General features: G+C 42.3%; 1 protein-coding gene across 7 annotated transcripts in view; it reads left to right on the top strand.

Annotated features, from left to right (window-relative positions):
• Adam12 (ADAM metallopeptidase domain 12) overlaps positions 1 to 23130 on the top strand; it is a 338938-nt gene that overhangs the window by 60977 nt on the left and 254831 nt on the right. For all 7 annotated transcript variants that reach the window (XM_087588420.1, XM_087588431.1, XM_087588406.1 and 4 more), the window contains 1 exon segment: positions 4126 to 4223. In XM_087588420.1, the coding sequence (XP_087444546.1) occupies positions 4126 to 4223 (98 nt within the window).

Here is a 23130-nt window from a genome sequence, read left to right as displayed (position 1 = left end):
GTGCACTTATATGACAAGGACCTCAGATGCCTGTGTCTACCTTCAGGATAGTATGACCTGACTTCAAAGAACACTACAGTGGCCACAGTCACTTGGCATGATTTCCAGTGGTGCTGGTGGTTCACAATGGTTAGTACCTTCAAAGGACCTTAACCTACTTTAAGTACCCTACAAGCTCTCTCATAAGTACTTTGCAGACTGTGATGAATCTGCAGGAGATACCTAAATGGATCAGAACTCACTGTGAAGTGTGGGTCTCATGAAGGTCCCAGGCAAAGCACCCAGTTGTCACTGAGGTTCCCAGGACAAAACCTTAAGACCAGCTACAGCTGAGCTGTACTTTGTGTGACTATTTCCTAGGCTGGTCACACTCAACTTGTCACACAAAGAAGATACCCTTCACTTTTCTTGGCCGATGTGATCTTCCTGGCCACTGGGTCAGAAGAGTTTTCATCTGCAGGTCTCAACTCATGTATTTCCCAAAGTCACCAACATCCCAAGAGCGTTCTCTTGGCTTCTCCCTCAAGAGTCTCACCTTCAGACACTCCACTCACCAGTTTTTCCTTGTTATTGTCTCTTTCTTGAGGTGACGTCAAATTTTCAGGATAGATTCAAACTTGATGCAGAGAATGCAGACTGCAGAGCCCCTCCCTCAGTCTCCTTTTGTGGCACACGTGCTGCTTTCTGAACCAGCCTTACAGGCTCAGTGCCTCTTTTGGTCATGCTTGGGACTGGAAGTTAATCCAAAATGTTTTGTCTAGATTCTAGAATATTTGCATATGCATATGTATTACTAGATATTTTGGAGATGGGATTCATGAATAAACACAAAAATTTGCTTATATTTGTATAAAGTGTGTGTGTGTGTGTGTGTGTGTGTGTGTGTGTGTGATTGTGTGCATGATAGAAGCCAGAGGTCAATATTGAGTGTTGCTATTGATATTTCAAACCCTATTTTTAATGATGATTCTTAAAAAACCTCCCTTCTAGTCCACCACCCATCAGAGGTATTGGGGGAAAAAACTTAGGATATGGGGGAGGTGGGCCTGTTTAGAAATTGTTCTTTAGCGCAAATCCCACTTGCATTGTCAGGAAATCAGCAGTTCAGTTCACAGGTCAGCAGCACCAGCTCCATCCACTTGCAAACACTCCATGATATGCCAGCAGTCCAGTTCAGTGGTATTGGGGCAATAGCCAGGCCTCTGCATGAGTCGGCAGGAGGACCAGGACCAGCAGGGATGCCAGGAGAAGTTCTTCGTCATGCCTCTTTCAAGGAAGTGGAGATCAGCAAAGACTAGAGACTAAGAGGCATTGCAGAGCTAGCTATGCAAGCAAACAAGCCTCCTTCACTGTCTGTTGTGTTCTATTTATACTCCCTCCAAACATCACATGTCCTTCATGGGTCTTGCCTCAGCTTAGCAAAACTCAATGTGAGTCTGTGTCAGCTGACATCAACAATACATGTAAGAGGAGCCAATACATGTGTGTCATTATCAAAGAATCCTTCATCACACATCCTTTCGCACACTCGCTTTAGCAAAACATCCTTTCACCTGTGTCCACTTCAGTGAAACATTTCTGCACATGTCTGCTTTAGCAAAGCATCTTTTCGCTTGTGTCTGCTTCAGGAAAACTCTCCAGTAAGACACCTTCCAGCACAACTGACTCTCCAAAGAACCCTTAAGTTGCCACTTCAGTGGGAGTTCCTTCCTCTATTTTTTCTAAACTATTGTTATTTTTGTTGTTGAGATGTTATTGTTTCCTTGCTGAGTCCAGAACTTGATCGTCTAGACTGCTTTGCCAGGGAGCTGCAAGGATCCGTTTGTGTCTGCCTGCCTCGCCCCGCCATCCCTTACCTTCACATGGGTGCTGGCAGTCTGACGTCACATGCCCCACTCTTGCATGGCAGGCACTTTATGGGCTGAGTCATCCCTGCCCATTTATGTTTCACATGCTATTCAAACTCATTTTCTCCATACAGAGATAGGTATCATAGTCAATCTTAGAGGACATCACTAGGAGTCAGGCGCAGAAGTTTACACAGGTGGTAGTAGCATCTCAGGTAGTGTCTGTACGTGGGGTGGTTTCTCTGCTCCTGTTCATACTAGTGTCTCTCTGCCAAGTCTGTCCGTCATAGGGCAGTTCCCTCCATGTCCATTTGTTAGACTTAGGTAGAACCAACACTGCCGGGTCTCCTGGGGTGGAGTGTATTTAAGAGTCCAGGGTTTCCAACCGGCAGAGGGAAAACACTAGCCTCAGGTGACAGTAGGAAGTGCTGACCTAAGTAGACAGAAGGAGCTTTCTGAATGGAAGCATCTGGATGACGATGGGACCAGGAGTCATTGTCGGCAAGCCCTTGACGCACACCCTGTGAGCCTTTTGGAGGCACCAGATGAAGGCACAGGGATGCAGGTTGTCAGCGTGATGCACTGCAGCAAGGTGGATTTCTGGTGTCTTCCATCCAGACAGCCCCTTTCCTTCTCTCTAGCTTGTGCTACCCTGATATGTTCAGACGTCACCTCTGACACACAGATTCATCTCTGAGCATTTGTGTTGTCTGGTCATGGTAGTAGTTTCTTTTCTTGCTGGGATCAAATACTTGACAAAAACAACCTTTTGAGCCTACAGCTCAAGAGAATAGTCCATCATGGCATGAAAGACATGGAATCAGGAGTCTGAGGCTCCTGGTCCTATTGCAGCCACAGTAACGAAGCCAAAGTTGAACGTTGTTGCTTAGCTCACTGCTTTCTTTTTATTGCATTTGGAGTTGCAGCCATAGGAAGGTGTCATTGACTATAGGGCGGGCCTTCCCACCTCAGCTAACCCAATTATAAACTCCCTCTTAGACACGCTTGTCTCCTACCTCTGGACAGCAGTCATGAATAGTAGCCATCCCAACACTTTGCCCGCCCCCTACCTGACATGTGCCCAGGTTCCTCTCTCCTTCTTTCCAAGATGGCTGAGGTTCCCAGTACATTTCTCTGCCTCTGGGCATGTTCCTGACTTTTCACCCTCTGCTACTCAACAATCGGGAGTTTAGAAAGCTTGAGACCAGCTTGAGATTGTTCTGGAAAGGCTACAGGAGACAGTTAACGTTCCAGTAGTAATCCTTTTGTAACCTGACTATAACTGCAGACTTCCACTTCGAGAATGATAAAACGGTGTGGATTTAGAAGTATTAAGGGAATTGTAAAATGTCTAGGATTAAAATTTCAATACCGTTTGTGCCCCATAAATATGAAGTCTTTAGTAACTTGAAACTGTGCGATTATGACTCAGGTCTGAAAATCATGAATTCTGGCTGAGGAAATGGGAATAACACGTGGGGGAATCTGGTCCCACCCCTCACCTCCAGGCCCATGCTGTGAGCCCCCCGAATAGCAAGCGTGTGACCTCATAGGTGAACAAGTCCAGAGAAATCACCATGCTGGCTATGGAAACGATACACCCTCCAGAAGAGAAAATGTTATTCTTTCCATCGGGTTTGCTTATGGAAATGGGGCAGAATTGAACCTGTGGCCTGACAGCCGCCTCAGACAAGACTCCAAGAAACAAGTGCATCAGAGAGCTTTTCACATTACTTTATTTAAAAATAAATAAGTGAATAAACCAGTCTAGTCAGTTTGAACTGGCAAATTAATTTTATCTATAGAATCACCCAAGCATACAAAATTAAACTTCCTAAGTGCCCAGAGGAGACTTGGCATTGTGTCTAACAGATTCACTGAGACTTAAGTAAATGGATTTAGTCTTAATACAGCTAAGGCCTTGGGACTTTTAATAGAGTTGATCTTAAGTGTACCACTAATTTATCATTTTTAAAAAGTCACTGCATGTGCACTCTGGTTGCTAATTTAAGGGTTGAATTATATACTTTGCCTGAACTAATAATCCAACATGGATTACAGAAAAATTCAATTTGTTGTCTTTAAGGTACAATATTTTAACTTTGAGATTGACAGAGAATTTATTCATTCTTAATGCCTATGGTGATTTAATGAATTCTAGCATTTCCCTGGGCTCACTCAACTTCCAAGTATTTTCACTGTGTCATTTTTGTAATAAGCTTCTGATGCCAAATTCCTCCACCAGAATGAAAACCCAGCTGCTTTTCTTTTGATTCAGGAGTGAGTTTGTGGGACCAGAGAGGAGCTTATGAAGTGGCCAAAGCCTCCCTTCTGACAAAGGACCCTGGGAGCCCAGGACAGAGCATCCCAGCCAAGGTCAGATGTTCGTTTACTTTTTCTTTCTTTCTTTCTTTCTTTCTTTCTTTCTTTCTTTCTTTCTTTCTTTCTTCCTTCCTTCCTTCCTTCCTTCCTTCCTTCCTTCCTTTCCTTCCTTTCCTTCCTTTCCTTCCTTTCCTTCCTTTCCTTTCTTTCCTTCCTTTCCTTCCTTCTCTCTCCCTCCCTCCCTTCCTTCCTCCCTCCCTCCCTTCCTTCCTTTTTTTTTTTATATCCTCAGCTTTGAGGTAGCAGAAGTTTCAAACTAGTGTTGACCAAACTCGTATTCCGTTCATGACTTGCCTTTACCCATTTCAGCATAAACTTAGTCCCTTTGAAACAAGAGCTCTGTTCTTATGGGAGTTAAAATGAGTTCAGTTTTGGTGGCGCAGCTCTAACGAGAAGCTCAGCAATGGTAGCATCTACTGAGATTAACTTGGGAATAGAGTGGAGAGATGACTCATTAGTTAAGACCCCTTGGTGCTCTTACAGAGTACTTGGGTTCTGTTCCTAACACTCATGTCTGGTGCCTCACAACCATGTGCGACTCCAATTGTGGGGATCTGACATTTCCTTCTGGCTTCTATGGACACCCGTCATACAGATGGTGAGCACACATACATTTAAGCAAACATTTACATGCATACAATAGTATATTTATACAGCAGTAATACCTCTTTCAAAAATTATCTGAGGGGCTGCCGAGAATGTAGCTTAGTGGTGGAACATTCATTTAGTCTACACGACGTCCTGGGTTCAATTCCTAGCACTGGAAAATAATTTTCCAACCAAATGCCAAAGATTACAAGACACATAACTTCTGCATCCAGCTTACTTGAATAGTAACTATTTTTGTACTTATGTCAATTTAATCAACATTTTGGTTTTTCCAATCAATTATTAACAAAAGTGCCTTTATACAACAAAAATTCATGATGAGTTTTAGTACAGCCTAAACCTTGTTTACTTTCAACATGTTTGATTTGCACCTTTTGTGATGTCACATAAACAATAGGAATTTTGCAGGTTGACACTTTGGTGAGTTTCATCTGCCAAGCAGACGTGACTTTCTTAGGTTTCAGAATGCACAGCAACAGAAGATGATGAAATCCATAGAAACCTGAGTCCTTAGGAGAGATCGCACTGATGGTTTTGTCCTGTTGAATTTTTAGATCGTTTTTCATGATAGAAAACAGACTTTAAAACAAAAAAAGCATCAGACTGTAGAAATCCCATGTAGCATCCCAGAATGGTCACTGGGCCCCTCTGTATAGGACAGATGGGATGATTTATATCCTTCATTTATCTCCTGGAAAGCATGCATTTGAAGCTGTTTTAGGAGAGGTTAGTGGTTTGGCTAAAGGAGCCAAGTACCCGATCTGCACTTAGAGGAAAAAATCTGTTTTATAGAGGTGGTCCCAAATTGTGTATATTGGAGGACAAGGAAGTATGTTGGCACTCACTGATGCTGTTTCCTAGGAGAAAAACCAGATAGTGAAAAAAAATACTCCCATCATGCTATTGGTCAATCATGTTAGGAAATAATAGATGCAGAAGAGAAATATACTACTTAACAAAGATACTATGGATACTAAAATATTTATAGGCACTGGATTAGCAGAGTGGCTCAGTGGGTAAAGAGGCTTGCTGCCAAACCTGATAATCTGACTTCAGTCTCCAGGATCCACATGGTGAAAAGAGAAATTCTTTCAAGTTGTCTCTTAACTCTACACCCTCCACACATACACAGTAGGTTTCTGGGTGGTGAAAAACATGATAAAGAGTTTTCTCAGAAGTATACTTGCCAAAATCAGTGTTTATGACTATGGAATATCTATTTAGATTTGAATTTTAGATCAACAGTGAGAATGGGATTTTTTTTAGTATAAATATATTCTATATAATATTTGAGACATACATGTCCTACAAAGGTCTTCATGCCACAGTGTGGTTCATTAGAAGTGCAGGTCTGGCTGGCTATACTGTGTTTATGTATCTTATGTGAACTAGTACAGTGAACTGTCACATCGATGGTGCATGACCACAAGTGACAGTCAGGTCAGTTTTATTCTGGCTTCTGGCCTTGGCTTCATCTTTTGTATTTATTGGCCAGTGGGCATGTACCATGAGGCATATATAAGGAGAAAGTGGTACATCATTTCTGACCAAGCTCCTTTTCTATAAGATGGTCTGTACCACCAGAAACTAGGAAGCACTGTTCAATACAGTCCTTAACTCCTGTGGGATTTCGTCCCAGAAGTAGAAGCATCAGGGGGATGAGCTAAAGTAAACTGTTCATGCAGCCACCTCTAATTAAATGTAGCAGATCACACACAAAGGGGCATGGAAGTCGAAAGACTTGGAAAGAAGGGATTTGGAGTGAGAGGGGAGGAGACACGAGAACAGTGATTCTCAACCTGTGGGTTATGACCCCTTGAAAAGTCGAATGACCTTTCACAGGTTGCATATCAGATATTCTGTATATCACATATTTGCACTATGATTCATAACAGTTACAAAATTATAGTTATGAAGTAGCAAAAAAATACTTTTATGGTTGGCGGTCAGCACAACATGAGGAACTGTATTAAAGCGTCAGAGCCTTAGGACAGCTGATAACTACTACAAGAAATGAGGAGGATCACTGAGAGAGCATGTATAAGAGTATAAAAGAATAAATTTATAAATGCCTTTGGAGGGTTTTAATGAGAATGTACGGCTGGTCAATGAGACCAGTGACTTAGACAGAGGTGTAGCTGGGGACTCCCTCCTTGTTTCCGTCTTTCTCCCTTGTTAGCTGTTGCTGCTGCTGCTGATTTGAAAGAGTGTGTTAGGGAGGGTGGAGTGGGATTGAATGGGGATAGGGCCTTGCTGGACTTAGGGAGCTTCCTGCCTTCTGTTGGTGTGCTGGTTGACATTACTGTAACATAGCATTGTGTTAGCATGCTCCCTTGTCTTGGGGGCATTTTTAGACTGAGATAGAACAATGACTTCCAGAATACTCTGGGGTTAGGACATTACTGTACAGATGCAAGGTGATACTGGGAGTTTAAAGTGTCTTTGGGGACCCATCTCCAATGTCACGTTTTAGAAACATCAAGCTGAGGCTCAGGGAACATGTCACATTGATTGAGCATGAGATGGTCTCAGTGGAACTCAGCCTTTGAATGCTCCAGGAAATGTCCAATTTCTAGCTTCCTCACATTGCAATGAAATTATGGAAATTGCACATGAAATGAAAAATAAGAGGTCAAAGGATTAAAGAGGGGCCCAGAACGTCCCTTAGCAGATGTTAGGTCTCAAATATCCAGCAGTGACTCATTACAACAGTAGAGGCAGATTCTGCTCAAACAGATAAACTTAACGTTTCCCAAGCCCAGAAAACTGAGCCCAGCTCTTTTGTCAAGTGGCCGTTCTTAACCATCCCTTCATAACCAGTCATCTGAGAAGGGTGGCTCACATTCTCTGCCCCCTCTTCTCGCATGCCCTCCTTCCCTTGTGGGTAGCAGTTTCTAATTCCTCATCAGAACTGCCTTTCTGGTCTCAAGTGTCCTCTGAAGCCAGTGCATGCTGTCCTTCTCCCACTTCTCTCAACTCTGACTTGCTCTCTTTTGAAAGCCTTGTTTTAGATCTCAAAAGCCTTTTCTTTTCATGTTTAAATGTGTGTGTGCATGTGTGTGTGCACGTGCGTGTGTGTATGTGCGTGCATATGTGTGTGTGTGTGTATTCGCGAGCGTGCGCACATGTGTTTAGAAGAGATGGGGGGAGGGAAGGCATAAGTGTGAAGGTCAGAGGACGACTTCCTAGAGTTGTTTATTGACTTTCACTGTGGGATCTGAGATACAAGGAAAAGGGAAGCCTCCTCTGGGGAAGCTCACAGACTGTGATAAGTTGGAACAAATACTCAGTATCCTGTGACTTTCAAGGTTAACTTAGTTTACAATGGACTGAGAATTACTGAAAATTTGCAGAGGCAGCACAAACAAATCAGTCTCATGGAATCCATGCTCAGTTTCCCCTGCCATTCATTTTCATGTTGATATGACATGTTTACAACAATTAATGAATGATACTGTCTGTATCCACATCCTTTCTCAGCCTGAGAGCTTTTATTGGAATAGAAAGTTTGAGGTTATTTAAAAGAACACATGAACTCTAAAAAGGATGTGGGGCTCAAAATTCAGCTGAAGAGCTGATTTTCCCAAAAGTGGTTTGACAAACATTAGTGGAACTTTGGTAATTTTAAGTACCAGCAATCTGTCTCCTTGGTTCCCCAAAGGGTTCCCAACACTGAGTCAGTGAGCATTGTACTTCACAGTTACTTGGTCAACAGGTATGAGAGCAGCAAAGGTGTTTCTGTGCAACCAAACATTCGAGTTTACTTTTTGGAAAGTGTTCTTACTCTTCCTTTTTAAAAAGAGACAAGCCTCTTTCAAATCTACCACAAGAGTGTCCAAGAGTATCCGTAGGCAAGTCCAGCAAATCATGTTAAAGTGACATCTACAATGGGGATGGAGCTGGGCTAACATCTCTGAGGCCTTGGGATTTGGTCCCCAGTACCAGGAAGAATACCTTATACACAGAATCATTGGATGACTGCAGCTCTTGTCAGTGTAGAAGGTCCATGTATTCCTTACTCTTTGTCACTGTGATGAGACAACATGGCCAAAGTGACTGAAGGAAGAAAAGGTTTATTTTGGTTTTGACCTCAAAAGGTAAATTCATAGTGGTGGGGGAGGCTTGGCAGTAGGAGCAGGGAGCTGGGAGGTCCCATTGTCAACCACACCCAGAAAACAGAGAGAGAACGGAAAGTGGGATGAGACTATAAACCCTCAAAGCCCACCCCCAATGATGTTCTTCCTCCACAAGGTCCTGCCCCCTAAAGGTTCTATAACATCCTCAAACAATGCCACCACCTAGGGACCGAGTGTCCAAGAACCTGAGCTTGCCGGGCACATTATTTGTTCAAACCATGTGGCTCATGTGAAAATATTTTGTTTTACATGGGTTTCATGTGCTGCTGATGTCCTGACTTTTTGATACATCCCCATGAACATCCATCATGAGCTCTTCATGGTATATGTTCATTCTTTCTGCTAGATTGTCATGATAGTCTGAATAAAGAGAAAAAATAATTATTTAAAATTAAAAGTGTATCCCTCCCTAACAAGGAAAATTTAATGCAAAGAAATTTGAAATTTATGGGTTACATTGAAGGATTTCTTTTTGTGGGGGAGCTACATGTATTGAAATATCTGAGTTTTCATCACTGCCTTAAGCTTTGCCCTTTTGGAGGCAGTCGAACGTCTCATTGAGCTTGCACCTTGGACTCCACAGATAAAAAGAAATGCAATTTTCCTCACATAGCATGTGTGTATTACAGTATGCCCATTGGAGGTTTGGATCAGTAAGAAAAAGGTTGATTATAATATTTATTAAGCCCAAAGATTGTTTTTCATAGATTTCCAAATGTTCATATCTGAACAGTTTTAGATTTACCAACGATGAAGAGAAATTCCAGAATTTCTTTATGTATCATGCCCAAGTCCCCTCTAGTTAACATCTGATATCTCCTCTAAGCACAGCTATTAAACCACATCAGTAGGTCATTGATGACTAAACCTAATCTGATTCAAACTTCCTTAGTTCCCTCCCTAACATTCTGATTTCTTCCCAGAAGCCTTTTTTGAAGTCTTCCTTTTCTTAGCCTCATTTCTCCCAAGATTTCTCTTACATGGAGTCTTTTCTGAGACTTTTCTTGTTTTGGATGACCTTGACAGCCTTCAGGACAGATCAGAGGACTTATAATCTAGACTGTGCCTCAGCTGTGATTGTCTGATGCTTTGCTCTGGGTAGGACAGGGCTTAGCAGCAAAGACCACGAGAAAGTCTCACTCTTCTCCATCCTACCAAGCCCATACCTGAGAATGGCATAATGCTAGTGCTGACCATTGTTCATTCAGCCTTCCCCCATGGTCAAGTCCTTTCTTTTCCCTGTTATCCAGTACTAGGAAGTCTCTACATTCCTGCTTCTAAGGAGGAGAGGGGATGCTGCCTGTCCATGGGGGACAACCTGAGGTCTTTAGATGGCCTTAAAGTCTTATGCTTGGGAGAGTTGTGGATTTTTCCCTCTATTTTTCTCTGTATTGGATCATTTGTTTATGACAATATGGATTTCATAGATATTTATCATATATTTCAGATGGTGATCCAGTACTTTGGCTTATTTTGTTGTTCAAACTGATCCTGCTTTGACCACTGAAATTTCTTTTAAGTGGTTCCCCTGTTTCCTAGCGACAGATAGTTGTGTGTGTGTATGTGTGCGTGCGTGCATGCGTGCGTGTGTGTGTGTGTGTGTGTGTGTGTGTGTGTGAAAGAGAGAGAGAGAGAGAAAGAGAGAGAGAGAGAGAGAGAGAGAGAGAGAGAGAGCTCACACACATGTGTGCATACCTGCGAACAAGTATACATTCTTGGTAGATTTTAAAACAGCAAATCTCAAATGCTAGGATGTGACTGAGGTGTACCACTTGTAGAAACGGTGTGGGAGTGTCTGTTTTTTGTTTCGCTGTACCTGTAGAGGTCTGTTTCTAGCCATCAGTTCTTGAGATTGAAATATAATCATTAAGTTTTCCGCTTGAACAAGCTGTTCATCAACGTTAACTCCCAGTTCTCAGCATTTGACCTGGTTCTGGCACTTGCCTTTCCCGAGCTGACCTGGGCCTCTGCACGGCCTTTCTGCTAATTACTTGAAATTTAGTTGACCTTTTTCTAAAAGAGGCAAACAGGAAGACTGTATAGAGCTGGCATAACCAATTTCTCATCGTTTTCCCTCAGCAGAGCTGCTGCGGGTCTTCCTTTTGCTTGACCCACTAATTTCCCCCACACATAATTTAAAGGCTTGGTCACGAACGCAAAACAGAGCCAGTGAGAACCAGAGCTAAGGAGGCCAGGTCTATGGGTCATGGCGGGGAAGGATTACTTGTCTCCATGGGAACAATTCCTGGCTCAGTTCCTTGACCTTACCTAACAAGAGTTTTTCTTCCTGAGAGAACTACTAAACAGCTACTCCCTGCGTAAGATCCCAATGACAAAACAAAATTCGATTCCATCAAAGCTCCTGGAGAGATAGTGGGTTTGTGGGACTGAACAACTTACAGAGGAAAGAGCGGGTAGAGTTATTGGCAGGAGATGGGTGAAGCTAAACCAGCCACACTGGAAAACCTAGCATGGCTGATGGATTCTATAAAACCACATAGAGGGAGACACTTTCTTTAGCCTTCCCCAAACCTCAGCGACCCACAACCTATCTGGATGATCTTACTCACAGAAGCAGCTGCAAATCAGTCTCCACAGACTCCATGTCCTTAGTGGTTTTCCTTAAAGACACAAATGATAATAATGAGGTGCACTGCACATCTCTTAAAATGGCTTTGTCATCAGACAAATGTGTTTGGAAGACGAGGCCTGTAAGAGTTTCTTTATATTTTCCACCCAATAGATGTTATTACACCTCTCTGGGCATGTCCATGGACAAGCATGCAAATTGAGTGCTATACAATTAAGGGTATGGCAGAAGGTGGGAAGCATTTCTGGGGGAGTTGGCCCTGCCTAGTAACCAGGTTCCAGAGGAATTCTATTACAAAAACTTTTAAGGGGAAAACGTGCCAATTGAAGATGGTCCAATGTTTTTTTCTCCATGTTCTTTTGGTGTGTTCATCTGGTTGGCATTTCAGCACTGCTGTGCTGCTTGCTCAGACGAGACCTTTGTGACTGCCACCTCCTCTCACAGCACAAAAAATAGGAAAGAACTAAAGACCACCTTGGGAAGATAATTCTGTCATAGCTCCTTTGACTTCCAGCACTTTCCTTTGTAGTTCAAAACAAGACTGTTGGGGCACATTGTCTTTGGTCCTGCAGATTCAGCTGATGGGATGTATTTGCTTGCCAGGACTGGCTTTAGTGGTTTTTTGACACTGGCACATTATAAGTAGGCCATGTATATGTGCATTGGCTCTCTGGGAACTGCAGTCCACCAGGCTCTGTCTGCCAGGGTGTAAGTCATCATGCTCAAAGGATCCAACAGTATCCTGTTGTGTTCATGCCTTTGACTGCTAGAGGAACTTCTGTCCTCTAGACCACTAGCCTCATTCACAGTCTTAAAGGAGGAGAGAGGGACAATGTTTTGAGGTCCACCTCCTTGGAGTCCCAGAGGCTCCATTTCCAGCCTGCTGGTTTGTTGGCAGGTGTTGAGCCCAGACTGGTTCAGTCTGGAAGCTGCTGTGGGAAACGCCCAGATTGGGAACACACTCTGGACATCCTGGAGTTTCCAGGGTCAAATGCATAGCATATTCTGATTTTCATGGCATGTTGGCCAATTGCCCAGATGGGGTTAAGAGTTGCTGACTGTGGAGACAGACAGGAAGGTATTCTGCAGACACAGAGGAAACATCAAATGCTAGCGATAGGCAGGAACCAGAGGCAAGCCTTTGGCCCCAGCAGGCATGAGGAAAAGGCTGGCAGACAAAGCTGGCAAGACAGGAAATGAGTTGGAGACACTTTAAAGATGTCTTCCTATAAAATAATCATCCAGAAGTGGTAAAAAAGACATGCCTTTAGTTAGGCCCACATGCCTAAAGGTAACACGTATACATTTTTTTTTTCTCAGTGAAACCTTACCAGTTGCACAGGCCCATATCTTCAAATTCCCCAAATGTCAGCTCACTTGAAATTGGCCTATTATGCTCATTAACCTCAGAGGCAACTCCTTGCAAGGAATTCCTCGAGCTATGACAACAAATTAATTTAGCCATTTTATTTGAAGCAGCTAAGACTGGAGCAGGGCCTCCGAATCTCTCTGCTCTCTGTTACAGGTTCGAATGAGGACATTCACTTACATACACATCCTTGCTTCTGTGCAGCCAGAGTAGTAGCCACAGAGCCCTGCTCTCTCCTGCCCTCACTCAGTGAGCACTGTAGCAGGCTCTGGGGAAACTGTGCATTGAGTGACATTGAGTAACTCTGCTTGTTTATCGATCTTATTTTTGTGCTGTCTATGGGTGTGTTCAATGTGTATGGGAGTGTTTGTATGTGTGTACAGGTGGATGTGCAGATGTGCATGTGTGTGTGTAGAGTCAGAGAATTTAGCTCAGGAGCCATTTCTCAGTCATAAGCACCATTTTTGTTGTTGTTGTTGTTGTGTCTGTTGTTGTTGTTGTTTCTGTTGTTGTTGTTGTTGTTGTTGTTGTAGAGACAGGGTATTTCACTGGTCTGGCCTGGATCTTGCCACCTGGGGTAAACTGGCTGGCTATCCAGCCCCAGGGATTGTCCCACCAGCACTGTGATTACAAATGTGTTTCACCATACTTGACATTAAACAAAACAAAAACAAAAACAAAACCCATGGGTTCTGGGTGTCAAACTCTGTTCCTAATTCTCCCAGAGCAGTACTTTACCCACTGGGCTCTTTCCGGATCTCTGTTTATTTTATAGTGATTATTATTCCTGCTATATATAAGATAGTCTCAGTATTTGAGTCCCAAGTGAGTGCAGCATTTTCAGATGAAGCATTCATGGTCTGGGCACCATGCTGTAGAGTTGGAATTTCATTTAGAAGGAAATTGAAAGCCACTGAAAGCTTAAGAGCAGGCAAGTGACATTTGGGAACTGTATTTTTGAGACGGTTTGAAAAGACCAGCATTAGAAATAGAGTCAATAGGCTCTTAGGTAAATCTTTTTCCTTGAAATGCCCATGATGTCTCCCTGGGTTGGTTCAGTCATGTTCCATTTATGAATAAATGGTGATCCCCACATTGGTCCCCAGTGAGAAAGAGTTCTGTAATTCAGGGCCCAACCAGCAGCTGGGCTTGTCCTGCAGCCCAAAGGCTTACCCTGCCCTTTTCCCTCTTTTTGGGACCTCCCTTCAGAGCCAGATCAAGCCATATTCTGCCCCCAGGAACCCCAGTTGCTTGCTCTTTGCCCTCTCCTGAGAATTAGGTCTCTTTTACACTCTCCTCTTCCATACTTGATTTTTTACCTCATACTTTGCTTTTGGTTCAGAAGGGCCCTGGAATTTGTCTCCTGAACGAATCAGTTTTTAACTTTGCCTGTGATCATGTCCACCATTGTCCCATCTATCACAAGGTAAAAACGATACTTCAAATCATTGTCAACCACTCTCCTTTCCTTCCCTACTGCCTCACTGAAGCATACAGCTACCCAGTGCCCAGTCCATGGCTCTGGTTTCTCTTTTGATCCCTGACATTCTGTCTCACCTTTCTTTATCCTGTTTGTATCCTGGTTAAATGTCTGATTTCCCAACTGAACTTTCCATCCCAAGAGAGGAGACATGTGGCCTGTCCTGCAGTTGCAAAGCCTGCCCTGAAAGCCAGTGTAATGGTACTCATGATGGTCACGATGGTAGATCACAGCTCCGGGTTAACATCGTGATGCAGGTATTGTTTGCCTTGCATCTGAGCTCTCTGCATCCCTTTCATGTGATTTTCTCATACCCCCAGCTGTATTCCATCAACCCTGGCAGAATCAGTGAATTCCAGGTCAGTGATGGACCCCATCTCAAAAATACCAAGTGACCAGCCCATGAAGAACAACATCCAATATCAATATCTGCCTCCCCTGGTGGCAGGAGAAAAAAGGTCCAGATAGAAGAAAGAGCTTGCTACAAGTAGGCAACTGGTCTCTCCCACTGACACACTTCAAAGCTGTGTGGTCAAGAGACCTAAAAAGTGAGCTTCTGATATTCGAGGACAGAGTCACTTTTCCAATCTCCTGGGGTTGAAAAGACAGAACGTTTCTAGACTTTTAATCAATCATCTGGGCATATAGCTCTCAGAAGCCAGCACTGACTGACTGAAGGAAGACTGAGTCTCACAAAGATGCAACCTAGCCCTGACCCAGCTCAGTTCTTGTACAGCAAGAAATTTCTCACATGTGTCACAAATGGCAATAAAGTCAATATGGAGGCTCCTTTAAAATGAGGATAGACTTACCTAAGACCCAGCAAACTGCTGTGCATGTATACAAAGACCAGAGATGTTAATATAATTGATGTTTATCGTTATACAATAGCAAAGGACTGGAATCAGCCTGGATATATCAACAAATAAGCAGATAAAAAATGTGGAAGATATACTCAATGGAATTATACATGGCTGTAAGGAAAATGAAGCCATTATATCATACAAAAATGAGCAGAACGAAAAATTATGTTAAACAAAATTAGCCAGACAGAAAAATGATCGTGGTTTTCTCCTATATGTGGAACCTAAATTTAATGGTATATGTATGTGTGTATGAGTGTGTGTGTATGTGTAAAAACTGGATAAAGATCTTAAAATTATTTGGAATGCAAATAATTAGGATTGCTTGGTAAAAATTGAAATGGAGGAAAATATGCAGTCTCGATAGTAACTTAGAAACTTAGGAACATTTTATGTCTGAAAAATGAATGTAATGTATAACTATTGAAATGGAAAAATTAGATACAATGAGCTCAAAACAGATCAAAGAACAAACAATGAAATAGAAAAGAAAAATAAGAATGAACATAGCATAGAAGACATGTGTGAAAACTGTAACATAAATGGGTCTGGGCTGATATAAAGATGAGAGACTGGGGCAGAAGCCTTATCTAAAAAGTTAGTAGCTGGGAGATTTTCAGAGGAGATGGGAAAACAGCTCAGACTTTTGAGTTTAGTGAACTTCAGTGAGATCTGACACAAAGAAAAGCTCATCTGAGATCATGGCAATCAGACAGAGAGAAATCTAAGTCCAGGAGGAAGGCTTTAAAATATTCAGAGAAAGACTTTGGGAGGAGCACGCTTAGGAGAGATGTTTGACATTTCAGTAGAAATACGCTTACTAGAAAAAACTGGAAAACAGGAAAGGACAGAAAGTAGGAGAGACAACCTAGAATCCATAGTGAAAAGATGGATACAGAAGTGAGGGAGAGGGCTGCACAGATGCGAATTAAGGAGACACAGGAGAGGTTAAGAGTGCCTGGTGTTCTCGCAGAGGGCCTGGCTTCAGTTCCCAGTCTCACAACCATCTGAGAACTCCAATTCCAGGGGTTCCTACTATATCCTCTTCTGGCCTTGATGGGTACCTGCACATATGTTGCAGACATAAAATCACATAAACATACATATATACATAACAAGATAAAAGAAGAAATCTCTTAAAATAAGGAGAAATAAAGATCTTTAGTGAACAAATAAGGGGATTAAGCTTCCTCTGCAATAGAGTCAACTGTACAAACTATGAGAAGAACGTTTTCAGGTTGAGCAAAAGTGATTCCAGATGGGTGCACAGGACAACAGGAAGAACATGGGAAGTCAATATGCTGGCGAATGCAATCCCATTGATGCTTTAAAACAAAATAACAAGATGCTTAGGGATTTGCTTTAAAACAACAATAACAAGATGCTTAGAGGTTTGCAACATATGGAAAGGAGATATATGAGCCCTGGGAAGGAAGAAAAAGGCGGTTAAAATGTTGTAATTGTGTTGCTTGTTGGAAGCAGTAAAGATGCTAACAGAAGATGCACTGTAATAAGTCTCCCCATGCTTATTTTAAGCTCTCATATAAGCACCAAGCGGATAATGTAGCCATTCTTATATATAAGAAGCTATTCAAAAATATGATGAATATGACATTTTTCACAAAATGGAAAGGTCTTAGCTTTAATCCCAGCAATCTAGGCAGAGACAGGCAGATCTTCATGAGTTTGAAGCCAGCCTGGTTTATAAAATGAGAAACTATCTTAGATAAAGAAGGAAGGAAGGAAGGGAGGGAGGGAGGGAGGGAGGAATAAAGTCCCAATAGACAAGAAAATAAGCAAGATGGTTGATTGAGTCCCAAATCTTCCAATCAGTGTAGTAAAAGTTACATTAACAACTTTAACACAAAATTTGGGGATAAAATTAAGAAACCAAATTTTCCTGTGTGTGTTTTATAATACATGATATATACATACACATATGTGTGTATTTATGTATATAGAGAGTGAAATATATGACAATAGCTAAAGAAATTTGATAGACACGAATAGAAATGAAGTAAAAGAATGGATAGATATACACACATATAGGCATAGATCTAGATAGGTAGATAGATGCAAACTTTGATTAAGATCAATTCTGTCTTAGTGTTGCATTACTGTGAAGAGACACCATGACCATGGCAATTTTTATTAAAAAAAAAATAAAAAGAACCTAATTGGGCCTGGCTTTCCTCATGGTGGGAAGCATGGCAGAGTGCAGGCACACATGGTAGCTGAGAGTTCTATATCTGGATCCAAAGGAAGCAGGAAGAAAGAGAGAGCCACTGGACTTGGCCTGGGCTTCTGAAACCTCAAAGCCTAACCCCAATGACATATTTTCCCAACAAGGCCACACCTCCTAATCTTTCTCAAGTAGTGCCACTCCCTAAAGATCAACCATTCAAATATATGAGCTTATGGGGGCCATTCCGATTCAAATCATCACAATGCCTGATATTATTAATTATAACAGATTCAACATAACAAATTTGACTGAAAATAAATAGGATAATCCACAATGAAAACAGGCCAGCCTGGCTATAATTCTGCTCCCAGTAATCTTTACTCTCAAATGATTTCTTTATAAATCTTTCATGAAATTTGTGAAATTAAAAGGAGAGATAAACTAAACAGGTTCTCAGTGGAGATATCTGCTAGACAATAGCTTAATATGTAATAATAATACTTTAGATATCGGTGTGCAGCATGTTAATGGGGGTGAATACAGCTATCGTTCCTATATGTTCCAAGTGGGAATGTCACTTTGGGAAACAGTTTGGACATTTCTTTGAAAACTCAGCATGTATTTGCTATGTGCAATAGGAATTCACTCTTGAATATATTTCTAAGCAAAAAAAAGTGTTTGATGCATCCTAAAGAATGAATGCCTCAGTGCATGGCAGCTTCATCATTGGAGAAAGTGTGGCTGAGTGAGACTTCTGAACTTTCAAGATGATTTACCTACAGACTACTGTCAATTCTAATCACTACAGTGAGAGAATTTTAGTGTACCTTCATCCTGAGATTCTTGCCCATTCACACATTGGTCACTGTGATAGGTCACCTTGACAGTGGTCTCACAGTCAGGAAATAGTCCTCAGCTACATGGTAAGTTTAAGGCCAGCCTGGGGTACACAAGACTCTGCCTCAAAAACAAATAACATAAGCATTAATTCCTCGTGTGTTAACACACCAAACACCAAAAGGATTGTGTTGATGCTTTGGGTCTTATTTTCCCAGGGTAGGTATGCTTGTAGACACCCAGATTCTTGCTTCGACCTATTCTTAGCTTACAGTCTTCTCTCCTTCATGTCCAGGCTGATCCACACCCACATTCCTCTGTTTCCCTCTAGAAGCCACCTCTTTTTCTGGCATCAATAGCTCTGTGCCCAAGTAGTAGAGATTAAATGTAAGAAGGGATTTACTGTGTTAAGAGCAAAAAATGCAAATGATTCAGGCTCATATGTGAGGATGGGATCCGTGAGAGTCTAGGAGCCTGGTTCCTCTACCTCTAAATGTTGTTTTCCAGCAGTGGGCTATAATTCAGCATGATGGAGTTTCGTTTTGGAGAAGTGAGTATAAATCATCTTGTCTGATGTTTATGGCGATCACTTTAGGCTCCTAGCCCCCTCCTTCCCTTCCCCTGTTCTGTATCTCAGAACCCCTCCTATGCATTATCTAAGCGTCCTCATGCAAGGGTTGAATTCTTTCCATCTCTCTGTGCTCTTTCTTCTCATGATCATTTGTTTTGCTGAAACCAATTTATCATATTCAAAATATCATAAAAGACCAATTATTTTTCTTTAAAAAAAAAAAGAATGCTGATTCTTCACTTACAGTCCAAACTCCTTGAGCTCACTCACAAAAGGAACAGAGCCTGAAACTGCATCTGGGATCGCCGCAGGGAGGAGTCAGTAAGAGGAGGAAGGTCTAAAGGCTGAAGGGCTCACTTGCAGAGTTTGGCACCAAACACAGTCACTTCAAATGGACAGTGTGGAATGGTCAAAGCCTAGTGGGAGTGAACAGAGAGTTTGAGGAGCAATAAGAGAATTTAGCCAAATGATTATTTGACTAAAGCATCGGAGTTGGACAGCCCCAGGAATCCCTGTGGAGAACACAATACAGATTGTTGCTTCTCCAGAGAATGTTGAAACTTTAGATAAGCTCAGGATGTTTTTGTACACGATTTGGAACTGAGAATTTCTCTTTAAGTGGCTCAAGCTGTCCCATGGTCATGATGCATGCTACCCATACATGTTTCTTGCATTTGAAAAGGATTAAGTGATTAGCCCTCCATCACGGAGAACAAACTCTGAGTTTAGGAGGTAAGTGTTAACTGTGTCTTGGGAACACAGAGGCGCTTACAAGCCACAGTGTCTACATTTTGTTGGGAGGAGAGTAGACAATATGGTGCTCGTCTTCTGTGTATTTCTCAGGGGACTCATAACACTCCATGCCTTTCCTTGGCTCAGAATTCAGTACAACCTTGATGATTGTCCTCGAGGCTCTCGCCAACTAGCCACACCCTTCAAGCTGTGACCTCATGTAAACATACCCCTTCCTCTAATAAATCCACCAGTCAGCTACAATCACCATCACTCTGCCATCCATGGTTTTCACCCTACCTCCTAAGGATTTTCACATCTAACTTAGGCATGCAAAGGTTTTTTGTTTTTGGTTTTGTTTTGTTTTTTCTCTCCCACTGATATACTCACATTGTCTCTTTCTGTGAGACCTGAAGATGAATCTCTTTCAGATCAAGGGCATATCATGCCATTAATGTAAGTCCATTAACCCTGACATCTGTTGAGTGTCCTTAGAGCTTGGCACATTCTTCCACTACTCAAAGGTGGTCTTCGAAAGTACATAACACATCTGTTTGCATCTGTAAATAAAATAACAAGAATGGAAGCTGCGAAAGCTGGCTTACTCTTAGCACTCACAGAGTTATAGACCATCTGGTTGAACACGGCTATTTAAGAAGGAAACTGAAGCTGGAGTTCATCCAATATGGCGCTGCTAACATTTGGGCTGGATCACTCTCTACAGAAGTGAGAGAGGGCCTGTCCCTGCTTTGTAGGATAGCCAGCACTAGGGCCGTTAGCTTTAGTTACCAACTTGAGACAACCCAGAATCCAAAAGATTGTTTCAGTGAAGGATTGTTCACATTGGGTTAGCCTGTGGTGACGGATGGTGGGGGATTGTGTACATTAAATTAATTGATGTAGAAAGACCCAATCTACTGTAAGCAGCACCATTCTCTAGGCAGGAAGTTTAGAACTGTGTGAAAATGGAAGAGAAATTCCTGTCATAGGGTATAGGATTTTGAGAACCCAGCCCAGCATTTGGGCCTGTGGAGGGTGAGAAGCGGTGTTGGGATGGGTGTCATCCTTACCATTTCTTAGCTGCTCACTTATCTAGTTCTGGTTCCTCAGCCCTGTAAGTCTGTTGAAAAAATTACCAAGCTTTTAGCCTCTCAGCTACCTCTTCTAAGTTCTAAAGATGCCTTCAGCAGAACAGTCATCCTCAAATTCTGGGCTTACCATCAGTTCAAGACCTATGGGCCTTTATTACCGTATAAATTCTCCATTGCTTTCAAACCATTTTAAATGCCCCTTCCATACTCTCTAGCTGTTTTCAGGGAGAGAAGGGGTTTTAAACGGCTAGTGGTCATGTTCATCCTCCAACCATCTATTTAAAGCAATGAGCATCAGACCTTAGTTCCCGTTCACTTTTGTTAGCATCTCCTGGGTGGGAGGGTACATAAAGGCATGTCTCAACTGTTCACCATGAAGCAGGCGAAGCAGCTTGCAGTTTTATTTCTGCATGCTTTGGGTTATCTTCTCTAGATGGATTCTTAAGAGTGGGATTGTTGACTCAAAGCCGTGTGCATTTCTAAGGAATAGGATAACAATTTCCAGATTGCCTCGTGGAAGGCTGAGCCCGTTCACACTTCTACCAGCTGCACATGAAAATTCCTGTTTCCTGGCTTCCTACCAACACTGGCGTTTCATACTTTAATAAATCTGGCATGGCCCTGGGCGGCTACCAGGTTGGCTGGAGGAATCGCAGCATTAAAAGCTCTCAATAGTTTGAACCCGAGGGTCACAACTTACAGGATAAATCTGTAGGTAAAGTGACAAGGTCTGCGGCTCAATAAAAAGCCCTGAGCAGGTCTTGGGTGGGGAGAATCTGAAACAATAGCAGTTCCTGTGAGGTAGAGCTTTCAGTGACAGTGGGTCACAGCAGCTGTGGTTGTGCTCACCAGGACTGAATTTATAGACTCCACAGGTCAAAGGGCAAAGGGGTTTCCTGGACTCTAAATTAGGTGGCTCATATCAGAACAAGCATTGCTACATTGTAAGGAGAACTCATGTACCTGATTGGCTTCCAGAGCCAGTGTAGACTGGTGCTCAGATAGTCACTAGACTGCAGAGAAAACAGTTGAAGGAATGGAAGTGTGTGGCTTAACAGATGGTTCCAGGGAAGGGGACAATGACTTTACATACAGGGCACTGTACATAAACATAAAAGTGTTTTCAGCCTGAACTTGATTCCCAGCAATTCTCACATAGGGAAGGGCATCAGTCTGCTCTTCTCTGGGCACATCCCTTCAAGACCTCAGTTGCTGGGACTTGATGAGTAGAAGAAGGGAAAATATGTAGATCCAGTATTCACCTCTATGGAGAGAGAGAGAGAGAGAGAGAGAGAGAGAGAGAGAGAGAGAGAGAGAGAGTGTGTGTGTGTGTAAGCATGGATGTTTGCATGTATATGTGTGCTTTCATGTATGTGTGTTTGCCCACACATGAGTGAATATGAATATATGTGTGCATGCATGTGCATATCCTTACATTTATATATGCATCCATTTACATGTATATGTTCATGCATGTCTATGTGTGTGGATATGTATGTATATATGTGTGTGCATTTGTATGTGTGTGTGAATCTGTTCATATGTATGCAACGCATACATATATATGGGTATATGTGTACATGTATATGTTTATAAGCATATATATATATGTGTGCATGCATGTGAATGAATATATGTGTGATATGTACATATGTATATACATGCATGTGTATAGTATGCTTGTACATGTGTGAATGTGGTTTTGTGTGCTTATATATGTGCATGCATGAGTATGTGTGTGTGTGTATGAATTTGTGTCTGTCTCTGCTGTTCAGTACTTTATCTCACCACATGTTTTCTCATTGCCTGTCCACTCTCCATTATTTGTTTTCTTTGTTTTGGTTTAAACCGCTTCATTCTTAGGTGAAAAATTGAATACCTGTGCAGGCAGAATGGGAGCAGGGTAGTGTAGGCTCTTGCTGGGAAGGTAGGAAATCCTGTACCTGCCACAGTGTTTTCATCTCCCTTTCTTATTCAGATAACTTCAATCACAGTTTGAGTGTGGTTCTTATGAGTGATTCCTCTCAGATCGGCCAGGAGAAGAGAGATAAGAACTTGGTTTTGTGTATTTTATGATAAGGTCCTATCACTTGCTGTAAACTCTACACTGGAAAGTTAAAAGACAACAGGGGGGAAGACCAGGCCAGTACACATGGCTCCTGGTGTAGCCTTCACTGAGAGCCCCAGAGAGTGCTGGTGCGTGCCAGGCTGGACCTAAGAGTGGTGAGAACCGCGCCTTCAACCATCCAGCTGGTGGCCCATGTTCACAGATAAGAAAATGGAGTTTACATCAAATGGAAATGATGAGGTTACTCTGGCATTATGTGATGGAACCTCACCATGGCCCTGATTAATTTGGGGAGAGGAAGAGTTTGTCATGAAAAGATGAGCTCTGTGTCCTGTGAGGGGGCTGGTGTGTCTTCTGCACCTCTTCACCC

The sequence above is a fragment of the Rattus norvegicus genome, chromosome 1, assembly GCF_021556685.1.
Source record: "Rattus norvegicus strain SHRSP/BbbUtx chromosome 1, alternate assembly SHRSP_T2T, whole genome shotgun sequence".
NCBI lineage: Eukaryota > Metazoa > Chordata > Mammalia > Rodentia > Muridae > Rattus > Rattus norvegicus.
The sequence above is the reverse complement of the archived record's forward strand: the minus strand, read 5'-3'. Positions and strand labels throughout refer to the sequence as shown.